Consider the following 12,563-nt stretch of genomic DNA (forward strand, 5'->3'; position numbering starts at 1 on the left):
TATATTGAACTGAAGGATACTTAAGTTGTGATGTGCTGAAACTTGTTGGATATAACTAAAGTAGTATTCAATACATAGAGAAAAATTTATAGAAATAAGTGAATATTTTACAAAAGAAGAAAGGTTAAAAATCAGAAATTTAGGCTTCTATCTCAAGAAGCAGCACAAAGAATATTATTTCAAATCCAAGGAAAGTAGAAAGAAAACATAATCAAGGTAAGAGAAATAGAAACATACAATAGAGAAAATCAAAGCTAAAAACTGGTTATCTGAAGAGATTAATAAAAATGATAAACCTAGAATGACTGATCTGGAAAAAAGAGAAGAAACAGAAATTAAAATATCAAGACTGCAAAAAAGGATTTATCATTACAAATTCTATAAGCATCTGAAAGTAGCATTATCAATAAATTTGACAATTTGGATGAAATAAACTTTTCTAAAAATTATATATATCAAAGTTGATAGAAAAATAAAAAATCTGAATGATCTCATTCCTCTTAAAGAAATGTTAATTCATTAATAAAATCTATTAATAAAGGAATCACCAGGCTCAGATAGCTTTACCAGTGCATTATTCCAAGCATTTAAATAAGAAAAAAACAAACAGTAATCTTGCACTCTAGAACTGAAAAAGAGGGCACATTTCCTATTTTCATGAGGCAGCAAAACTTTAATTTCAAAATTGTCAAAGACATTATAGGAAAAGAAAATTACAGATCTAAATATGAAACAGGAAAATAATAAATGACCTCGAGGAAAACTTAGAAGCCATCTTCATGAAGTGAGTAGACAAAGAGTTCTTAAACAGGAAATTAAGAAGTACTGACCATAAAACAAAAGTTAATAAAGTAGACTATATTAAAATAAAGAACTTTTGTTCATCAAAAGACATCACTAAGAGGGTAAATAGGCAATCCATAGAGTGGGAAAAGATATTCACAGTCCATATACCTGACAAAAGATCTGTAGCCTAAATATATAAAGAACTTTTACAAATAATTAAAAAATGAAGTTAAAAATTCTATAATGAGCAAAAGGCTCAAATGAACACTTTTTACTTCAGAAGACATACAAATTTTAAAAGGTTCTCAATTTCAAAAATTTTCAGGGAAATTCAAGTTAAAACCACAATAAGATACTAATACATATGCAACAGAATGGTTAAAATCCAAAAAAATGGAAAACATCAAGTGCTGGTGAAAATGTGGAACAACTGGAATTCTCTTATATCTCTAATGGGAGTGTAAGTTGGTAAAAAACACTTTGGAAAACTAAAGGCTAATATCTGCACAACCTTGAACTCACGAACCACACTCCTTGGTATACAATCAACTGAAATGCATATATATCTATGCATTATACAATATATAATATGTAATATATATTATAATTACATAATTACATATAAATGTATATATTATATTACATATATTATATATATTCAGTAAAAGGTATATACTAGACTGTTTATAGCAGCATAATAGCCTCAAACTGAAAACTACCTAAACGACCAACAGAATAAATATATAAATTCTGGTGTATTCAAACATTGGCTGGACAGAATACCATTTAGCAGTGAAAATGAACAAAGTAAAACTATATGTAATAGTACAGTTGACTCACACAAGCATAAGCCAGAAACTAAAAAAGAAACAAAAAAAAAACTATAGTGTATTTCCTTTATATAAAGAACAAACACATATGAAACTATATATGTTGTTAGAAGTTGTGAGATTATTTACTCTTGTGGGGGGGAAGTGTAAATGACAACCCCAGGTAAGGGTACAAAGGACGTTTCTAGAGTGTTAGTAACATGAGCATGCTAATACTGTGAAAAGAGAGATGTATATTTTACTTCAATTAAACAATAGCAAGAATTACAAATACAGCTGGCCCCTGAACACGGGATTAGGAGCACTGACCATCTGTGCAGTTGAAAATCCCCATATAACTTACAGTCGGCCCTCTATCCTCAGTTCAGCATCCATGGATTCAACTAACCATGGGATCCTGTAGTATTGCACTGTTTACTACTGAAAAGAATCTGCACGTCAGTGGACCCGAGCAGTTCAGAACTGTGCTGTTCAGGGTCAACTGTACTACAGGAAACAGCAGTGTGTGAGAAATAAGCTATTTTTTTGAAGTGTGGATAAGCCTGTAATATAGTGCTACAATAGCAATATTTCTAGTTCTCTTTATCTTTAAGCAAATGTTCTCCACTATTCTTCTATTCTCAGGGAAAAGGCATTAATAGAGCAAGAGAGTTGTTTCCCACCATATCTTAAGACTAGAAGACATCTGGACTATTGCACTCATTTATGAGCATCAGTGACCATGAGGACCACAGATAAACTGAAGCATTAGAAGAAAAAACAACCGAGATAGTGAAGGGGTTGCGTGGAAACCCATGTAACAAAAGCAAACTATGAAGGGACTGAAATGTTTAAAACCTAAAAGACTGAAAATATTAAAGTGTTAAAAAGCTGATTTTTTAAAAATCACATACTATTTAATAGCTCTACCTTCTTATTAAATGTTTTCTAATGGAATGCAACTAGTCCGAATCGCGGCAGCTAACACATTTCTGTGGAAGGAGGTCAGGTAGTTTGCTCAAATGAAGAGGTTTCCTAATATAAATCATTTGAAGTCTGATACTATTTACATTTCTTCTTGTCTCTTGAAATGCCTGATGTCATGTTCTAACAAAGCAACCACATAATTAGTGTAACTAGTTTTAGTGAACAATACAGTGTTCTCTTCAAACAAATATAAGTTCTAAACAGTATGAATTATACCTTCAGCCTGTGAAAGCGAACAATATCTCCATTTTTATAAATCATTGGAAGGGCTTCATAATTTCCACTAAAGAAGAGGCAGGTTAACTTTACATGTGTCTGGTCCACAATTGTTACAACTGAGCAATAATCTGGAAAACACAAAAATATTTTACCTGAAATACTTTTCGTATTTCAAAGCATTTGACAAAATAATACTGAGTTCAAAACACCAAAGATTATTCTTCCCTTTAATCAAGTCTTCTAAGAATAGGATCAAAACATAAAGAAATTTTCTTGTCTCTCAAAATGCACTGCCAAATTATTTTGCAAAAGTGTTCCACAAAAATTCATTTTAGAAAGTTTAATGAAACAAAAATAAAAACTGTACTTAATATAAATTGTCTGGAGGTGTAATAACTTTATTACCTCAAAGTTTAGAAACCATGAAGCAGATAAACATATGCAAATAATATAATTTCTAAAATAAACATAATTAAATTTAGAGTGGAAACAAAAAACTAGAAGATATTTGCAGCAAATGTGATGAAGAGTGAATATACTGCATAAAGATACTATGAAAACTGGTTATAAAACCCAGATTTTACTGTAAATATGAAAGTCAAATGAACAAACAACTCATAGAAAACTATATAAGAACAACTCAAAAGGGAAAATGATGATTTGCTAGTTATCTATAAAAGTTTACACATTAGAACGAGAGCAATTTTATATAATTTAAGCTGGTAAAAAATCCCCACCAAATTTAATGATAGTTGGGTTGCTATGAAAACAAGTAACTTCAATCACTGGTGGCAGCAAAAACTGTAATAGGTGCTACCTTTTGATATACATGTTTCAGAAAATTGCACACTGAGAGTATGTCTTGACTTCCTTCCTTCTCAGTAATATACTCAAGACAGTATAGACATAGAAAAGGATAAACCCAGAACAGTGAAGGGAGAGGAGAGGGGAGTGAAGGAGAGGGAGAGACGATATCAACATATTTCAGGAAGTTGGGAAAGTAAATGGTTAAGGGATCAAATGGACAGAGGAGGATGCATCAACTGTTTCAATGAGCACCCATCCTAACCCTCACTCCCCTTGAAAATAACTTCAGGTAGGCAGGTAGGGTATCTCAGTCTTTAACACCAACCCCTTCCTGCAACACAGGCTGCTTTCCAAGGAAGTTTCACTGATAGACCAGGAAGTGGTAAGGCTTCTAATGAGGGTGTTAGCACCCAGAATAAATCCATCTGCATTATCACATTAGGGGGTCTACAGTCAGAAGGCTCTCTTCCCACACACCTTAGACTGACATTTTCAATCAATGTGCCCTACGTAAGTACTATTTGTCTCTGTCAGATTTCCAATTCAAAAAAAGAGATCAAGTTGGAAAAACAAACTCATTATATACAAAGCAAACAAATGTCTACAACCTAAAATAAACCATACCTATATTTGTAAATTTGTAAACAGTAAAACATTACCAGACACAGAACAATAACGGATAGAAGGAAGGAAGGAAGGAAGGAAGGACACTGGGGAGGGGAGGAGGTGGAGGAGAAGAGAGGAGGAGTGGAGAGAAAGGGGGAAGGAATGGGGGAAGTGGGGAGAGAGGAAAGGAGATGGGAGAGGAATGGAGGCCAAGAGGAGAAAGAGAAACCTGATTCTGTGACGAGGGGACAATAATTAATTCAGAGAACATAAAAAACTTTAAAAACAAAACCTTAATAAGCATCTTCAAAAAGAGTAAAAAGATATTACATCTTCGTCTCTTGATATACAGGATCTACTGGACCCAATTCTAGTTTTGGAGTTTCCATTTTCAGTAGTTTTAACTATTTGTAAGGAGTGTTATTTCAGGACATTTTTCTTTCTTAGCAGTCTTCCAAAGATTAAAGATAAATTTTACTTATTTTTTAATAGAATAAAACACATTCTTCTTGTGATGATCATATGGCTCTACTGTACCCTTTTATAAATCTAAGATACATTATGGAATCTTAGTCATCTACTTTCCTTTATCTCAAAATATTTTGCTATTTTATTATCCTATAAATTATTTCATTATTCCTATCTATGCTTAAAAAAGACTAAATTAATTTTTAAAATGGGAAAATGAGAAACTTGCCTAGAGGAATGATGCAAGAGTGAAATTAATCATCCCTATTGCACTGCACTGCTCAATGTGTTACAACACTTTTCAAGAAGATATAAACCAGGTTTGAAAACTATCTTTGAAGTTTCTTCTTCAGCCTTAAGAATTCAGTTAAGAATTCAGAACTGAAATTTTTTTGCCAACAGTCACAGAGAAGAAAATTAGATGGATCAGAAGCTGAATGTAAAGACACGTAACAGCACGTTAGATACTATGGATAATGATGAATGTACTTTGAATAAAATACAAATGCTCTGAAGGTTTTAAGTTTCATATAATTTCATGACAAACTAAACACAAGGGCAAAGAGATCACTAATCTAATGAAACACATGAGACCTTAAATTAAATTTCATACCATGACTGAAGTTTAATCAGAGTCTGAAATTATGTTTAATGTTAAAGAATATATTTTGGTAAAAGGTATTTACAGTCCTAAATACAGTTTGGGGTTATCAAATAATAATTAATAATGTGCAAAATGTCAATATTCTAAATTAATTTATAGAAATGGAATAATCCACTTTCTCAGACAGAAAACAAAACAAAAATACAGTACTTATGTTAGCAAGATATCTTATTCCCAGGCCTATAACTAGGGGGAAATTACATTATTTAGCAGTCAGCAATTACTGAGGGCTTACAATATGACAGGTAGTGTGCTAAGCAATTTATATGCATTATCTCCCTGAATTCTTAGATAGTTGTATGTAACAGTTTACAAACGAGAGAACTTAGTTTCTTAAAAAGTCTAGGCAAGGTATCCAAGTGTGAATGTCTTATAGATCACATATAACTCAGCATATCTGACTCCTGTTTCTTCATTTAACCAGAACACCACACTGTCTGCATGTTGCATGCTTTTTTAAACATCAACAACAATCCCAAAGAAAGCAAAATATTATGCTTAAAACTGTGATGGAGGGTTGAGAGTTTTCCTAAGTAGGTAAAATTATACTGTATCTTAACTCTATATTATTTACTATTTCATGCATTTATCTTGAAACATACTAAAGGAGAGTTCATTACTGAAGAATAACATATCATTATAATGAAACTTCACCTATAATTTACTCCAGAGGCATCATAGAAACCCCAAGAACATCAGAGAAAGATTCTACAATAATTCATTCTTATGAGGCTTATATGCATTTGTACATTCTTTGTAATAATTATTTGTTGACTCATAAACTGAAAGAATAAAAGAAGAAAAGGAGATAAAAAAAGAGTATCTCCTGAAGTAGCTGAACAAGAGTTAAATCCTAGTGGAAAGACAAAAGCAATAAAAGAAGGTGTACATTTAAGGCTACTTAAAGAGGAGTTAACTGAATTGTGAGTGTAAGAGGACAAAGGAGAGAGCACAGTGCTATAAAATCAGGAGTTGGCAAACTGTGGCCCACAGCCAAATCCATTCCACCACTGGTTTATTATCTTTACAAAGCATTCAACTTAAGTTTTCCAAAAAATGTCTTTTCACATTCATATTCATTTGGTTATATAAGATTTAATGAAATTACTTAATTAGAATAACAAGTAAAAGGAGTACAAAGAGATTTGGGAACCCAACTGTAAGAATGCAATTCTTTCGAGAATACAGTTCCACTAGTGGGAGCAGAAATGAGCCGGAGCATCAGGGCTGGGCAATTCCCAGTCACCAATTCCTAGCTGTGAAAGCTTAGGATGACAAAAGCATCAGTAACAGCGTTTTACACATGGAGTGTAGAACGTTTGTTCATTGTCAAATTAGATAAGAAGTTGCTTAAGAAAGTTTCTAATTTAAATAATAACTTAGCTGTAGGAGAACACCCAATGTGTCATGAAATACATTACATATATTTATTGTGTAACAGATATATGTGCACATAGTAAATAGTTTTCAGAACAGTGACTGTATATAGAAGATTTCTGAAGAATGCCAGAAGGAAAGTAGACACTCTTTAATCAGAAAACACAGAAAGATAGGCTTCCAGATTTAGTATTACGTCTTCACAGTTCACAGCATCTATAACACATAGCAGCTGATCAACCATCTTTACTAAATTAATGCATGTCACTACCTACAGCAAATATACAGTACTTGCAAAAATTCTCCCTCTCTGAAGCCCACTGCAGACACGGAAAATCACCTAGCCTCTTTACGCCTCAAATTCCTTATCTAAAAAATGGGGAAAATAATACTATTAACCTCATATGATTGTTAAAATTAAATAAGTAATTACATGTAAAGTATATAAAATAGCACCTAGAACATGGTTAAATGCTATGTATAAGAGGTGGCCAGTGGTGGCAGTAGCAGCAGCAGTAGCAACAGCAGCATTTCTATTACTGATAATTAATCATAACATCCTTTTCTAATGAACACAGACATGATCTTAGAATCTGTCTTAATGAAGTACATGAAGATACTTGGCCAAGATACAGTGCCGAATGGATCACAGTCAGAACATAAAATCAAAAGTATAGATGTAAGGGATTGCAAAGGAATTCCAATTTTAATTTCCACTGGAATCTCAATTAGTTGTTTTTAGATATGGTGCTATCAACCTTCCACAGAGAAGTATCTTGTAGTTAACAAGAGCATCTGGTCCTCAGGAGAAATTTCATTTGGAACACTAAGAGTTTCTGAAAAAGCTGTAAGGTAGAATATAGCACTAACCACTTATTCAAAAATTACAATGTTGAAGATAATATAGAACAATTTTAATGGATCAAAGTGGTAATCAAGGGCCAGGAACATCTAATACCTCACTTAAAAATTAGGATAGGGCTTCCCTGGTGGTGCAGTGGTTGAGAGTCCGCCTGCCGATGCAGGGGACACGGGTTTGTGCCCTGGTCCGGGAAGATCCCACATGCCGCGGAGCGGCTAGGCCCGTAAGCCATGGCCGCTGAGCCTGTGTGTCCGGAGCCTGTGCTCCGCAACGGGAGAGGCCACAACAGTGAGAGGCCCATGTACCACAAAAAAAAAAAAAAAAAAAAAAAAAAAAAAAAAAGGATAAATAAGTTCACTGTGTCAGCTTGAAGAAATGTTCAAGTTCCTGTAGGGTAACAGTTCTCAAAGTTTGGTCTGCAAACCACTGGGGGGCTCCAAGATATGTTTATGGGGTCCATAAATTCAAACCTATTTTCATAGTAATATTAAGATGTTATTTGCCTTTTCAATTGTGTTGACCTTTGGACTGATGGTATAGAAGCAATGGTGAGTATAACTGCTGGTGTCTTGGCGAGAATCAAGGCAGTAGCCTCAAACTGTAGTAGTGGTCACTGTATCCTTCACCAACACACACTAACATTAAAACAAAAACCACAACAGTTTTACTAAAGAATAAGGCCATTCTTGATGAAGCATTAAAAATTTCTTATAGTTGATCCTTGAGTACATGTCTTTTTAATATTTTACGTGGTGAAATGGGAAGCAAAATATTTCAACTGCTTACCAAAGTATGACGGTCATCTTAAGGAAAAACACTTGTGTGATTGTTTATGAGTTACAGTAGCCACATTCTTTTCATGGAACAGCATTTTTATTTAAAAGGATGACTGACAGAAAAATTTTAGTTATTCAAGCTCTGGTATTTGTCAGATGTTTTTACAAAAATGAATGGACTTAATCTTTCAGTTCAAAGAAAACTGGCATCTTTTTGCCAATGATAAAACCAAAGTTTTTAGGCTAAAATTACAATATTGGAAAAGTTCCATCTTCCACCATGATATTGATGGTTTCTCAATATTCGAAGACTTTTAAAAATTTAATTTAATTTAACTTTTAACAACTTTATTGGAGTATAGTTGCTTTACAATGGTGTGTTAGTTTCTGCTGTATAACAAAGTGAATCAGTTATACATATACATACATCCCCAGATCTCCTCCCTCTTGCGTCAAAGACTTTTCTGATAAAATTGACTGGTGACAGAAATAACTGTTACATTTTGGTATTGTATGATACTATACAATGAAATGGGTCAACATATAGAAGATTTGCATACCTCAGGAAATGTTTTTTTTCAAATGACCTATACACTACAAATCATGGATGATTTAAAGATCCATTCAAACTGCAAGATGGATCAATGGATTTTAATTCAATAGAATATGAAAGTTCATTGCTATGGTTTCAGATTCCTCATTGTAACCAACCTTTAAGAAGCTTATCAAAGAATATCCAAAATTACCTGAAGACTTTTATAAAAGTCCTCTTCCCTTTTCCAACTACATAGCTGTGTGAAGCCAGAAATTTTTATGTATCTCAACTGAAATAACATGTCATAACAGACTGCTGAAGGGATAAGAGAATCCTGCTACTTTTATTATTTTTTAAAGATTAAAAATATCATCAAAAATGTGAAAAAATACCACACTCCATATTTTTGGAAAATATATTTTTCATTAAAAATGTTACTTATGTTTACAATAGACTTTTTGGTTTAAATGAATTATTAAATGTCATTAAATATGTTAGTTTTTCACTTTTAATTTCCAGTATGTTTAAATATCTATAACTGTGATCCATAAAAATATAAGCTCCTTGAGATCCTGATAATTTTTAGGAATATAAAAAGCTTAAGAAGCACTGATTTAGGGCATCAACAATATTATACTTTCTGAAAGTGAAAATTCATAAAGTACTACATTTTATATAGATCACTACAGAGACAAAGTCCCTTGCAATTCTACCACAATCAAAATTGCAAAGAAGTAAGAATTGGTCCTACCCCTTCCTTGTTCACAATAAATAAAGGTAAAAAAAAAATATGGATAATGAATTGCTTGAAAGTGAAGCTCTATCAACTTTAATCTAGGTCGATAATCTCTAAGCTTGATTCTATGGAAAATAGTTTCAGCAAACAAGAATCAGAGTACATTAAAAAGGGTTCCATGTTTAAGTAATTCCAAGTAAAATTATGTTAAAAGTAAAGTTAAACAGATTCCTTTATTAAATCTTTTCAGAGGTGATAACGTGCTAATAATGCACCGTGGATCTCAAGAGCCAGATACAGTATGCAAAATTTCCCACTTTTTCATGGAATGTTTCACAGAATTGGTATTTCTCCCACTGAAAATGCCTTGCTAAAAGCTTAGGTAGATTAGATCTCCAAGTTATTTTAAATGAAGTATTACTGAGAAAACTAGAGAACTTACAGCCTCACTTGATGAAGAGGCAGACAGCTCTTCAGGACTACAGTTCACTGTTGTCTTGGGACATTCTCTTCAGCAGTTCCTGCCTCCCCATTATCTACCCTATCTCCTGGCAATGCACTGTTCTAGACTTTTCTCTCTCTTGCCTTCTTATCTCCCTCTTTGTTATTACTTACAAGAGAGAGAGAGAAAAAATAATCATAAGAGTAAAATGCCATTTTGATGCTTCCTGATACCAAACCAACTGACAGTACTATGAAGGATAATAAATAAATCAATAAACCCTAGTTTTGATCTTTGTTCTTTTCTCAGCTTGGAGTGTTCTCCTATCTATAACTCTACATGAATCTTGTTTTCAGTTATATAAGGTAATTGTGCGTGATGATACCAGTTTTTCAAAAGTATCACGTATACTGGAAATCAGAAGCCTGATGATTCGGCTAAAAACTGATGGATAGCTGCTAAAGTGGTAGCAGAGATTGGGGTGTATACATTCTGTTTATGATTAAATGGTCAAAACTATTTCTAGTGTTGATAGAAATTCATTTGTATTTCTAAGTTCTTATTCTATTGCTGTTACATGTTCCCATTAATCTTTTGCTTAAATCTAACTTATATAATACATATAAATGACAATAAGTCTTTCAAATATTCAGCATAAAATATGAGCTTTCTTATCATGACATTTCTGCAAAGCAGAGAATATGTATTCAGTTTATCATTCCACTCTAAAAATCAAACTCACTGTTTTTCAACTAGCAATAACATCCAAGCATATACACAAATCCTATGAAGTCCTGATACTGTTTTCTAAATAAAGCAAAATATTTCAAATTCCTAAAACTAAAGAATTAAAAGTATAAAATAATTATAAGAAATACTCCAATGCATAAGTTACTTTTCACTGGTTTCTCTATTTCAAATCCTACTTTTTTTCTTAATTCTTTTCATTTTTTAACCAAAGAGAATTTTTTGTGTGTTTTCATTCAGGGAAGGGGAGATGGGAAGGTGGGGTAACATTAATATATCCCTACCCACTGTAATTCTGTGTTATGTGAACTCTTCCAAAAAGCATTTCAAAAGTATTCACAACAAAGCTTAGGACTCCACATCAATAAATTGTTTTGCCTTATTCAAGTAACTGCAGCAGCGTATTTTATAAACATCTGGTGCAGTGACTAAGGGAAAGGGTACATAAATTGCACTCATAAATACTGCACACTGAAAAGATAAACTGAAAAATTATAAAATCCCCCTGTATGTACATTATTTCTCAGATTTGTTTTATTGCTCTATTTCCACAGCTTAATTTTGGACTACTGTTATAATCTGGAATTATTTTTCCTACTCATATTTTGTTCTCCCCATTCCAAATTACAAACAATTAAAACAGCATTCTTGAAATATTTCTCTACTCTTAGCAAAGACTTTTAGTGCTACCACATTATCTATGGATATTTCTGAGTCATTAAAAAATGCTTATATGTAAATATATGTACAGATACACAGATGTGTATATAGTTACAGAACTATCAAGTAAAAAACTACTTTCTTAACATCAAGGATTGAAAAAACAGAATTTAAAATGACCTCACTTGAAGTTTACTTCTTAGTATATTAAATCTAACTTTAAGTATTTTCTTTACAGGCATGCCCACACACACAATCAATTCAATTACTGAGCTTCAGGCCCAGACAGACTTACTGTAGCAATATTCTTCAAAATATCATCTACCTGCTACAAGGCAAGCTCTCTAGAACAGCATAACTAAACATGAGGAAATTCTCAGAGTCTCCTAAGGTTACCTATAAAATAATGAGGAGTTTCAAAATAAAATTTTATATACATATTTTTGGGTTTAAATATGTATATAGTTATAAATGAAGGAAACAAAAATTCAGATTCAAGAAACAAGTGGCATTTAAAAAAATCTGTCCAATAATTTGCTCTCAAGGACAATAAAGAACTAATATAAACGAAATATTAAATAGCTTTCAGGTTCTTTCACAAATTACCATTACATTCATGACATAACTGGAAACCAAGCTACTCATTTTAACAAATACTAACAAGGCAAACTGCTAGAATAAGTTTTATTTAACTGCTCTAAAGACGTAAAGTGTTTCACCAAGTAAGTAAATAATCCTTCAATAATGACTACATAAAATGATAAAAACATTTATTTTCCCCGTGCCTCATTTTTTACTCATTCCCAAATGAAAGAAAAATCATCTTGTGAAGTTACAGTCAACTTACAAATTAATATTTTAATAATAAAGTTACAAAGCTAAGAGGTAATTTAAGTCTACTTTCTTGTTAGCATATCAGCAGGGAAGGTAGGGAGAGTAGAGAGACGTTTAATAAATCAGTATTCTTTCTTAGTTTATCTAAATAACAACCTCTAAAAATACATATTTAAACTTTGATAAAGAATTGACTCTAGGGCTTCCCTGGTGGTGCAGCGGTTGAGAGTCCGCCTGCCGGTGCAGGG

The 12,563-nt window shown here is 32.6% G+C and overlaps 1 protein-coding gene across 1 annotated transcript in view; it reads right to left on the reverse strand.

Moving 5' to 3' along the window:
* The window catches only part of POT1 (protection of telomeres 1), a gene marked incomplete at its 5' end in the record, with an annotated part of 82,151 nt that overhangs the window by 33,452 nt on the left and 36,136 nt on the right, over positions 1-12,563 (reverse strand). The window contains one exon of the mRNA XM_079711116.1: positions 2,799-2,929. Coding sequence (XP_079567242.1) covers positions 2,799-2,929 — 131 coding nt within the window. The remainder of the gene's footprint in view (positions 1-2,798; positions 2,930-12,563) is intronic.

The sequence above is a fragment of the Hyperoodon ampullatus genome (assembly GCF_949752795.1).
Source record: "Hyperoodon ampullatus genome assembly, chromosome: 9".
NCBI lineage: Eukaryota > Metazoa > Chordata > Mammalia > Artiodactyla > Ziphiidae > Hyperoodon > Hyperoodon ampullatus.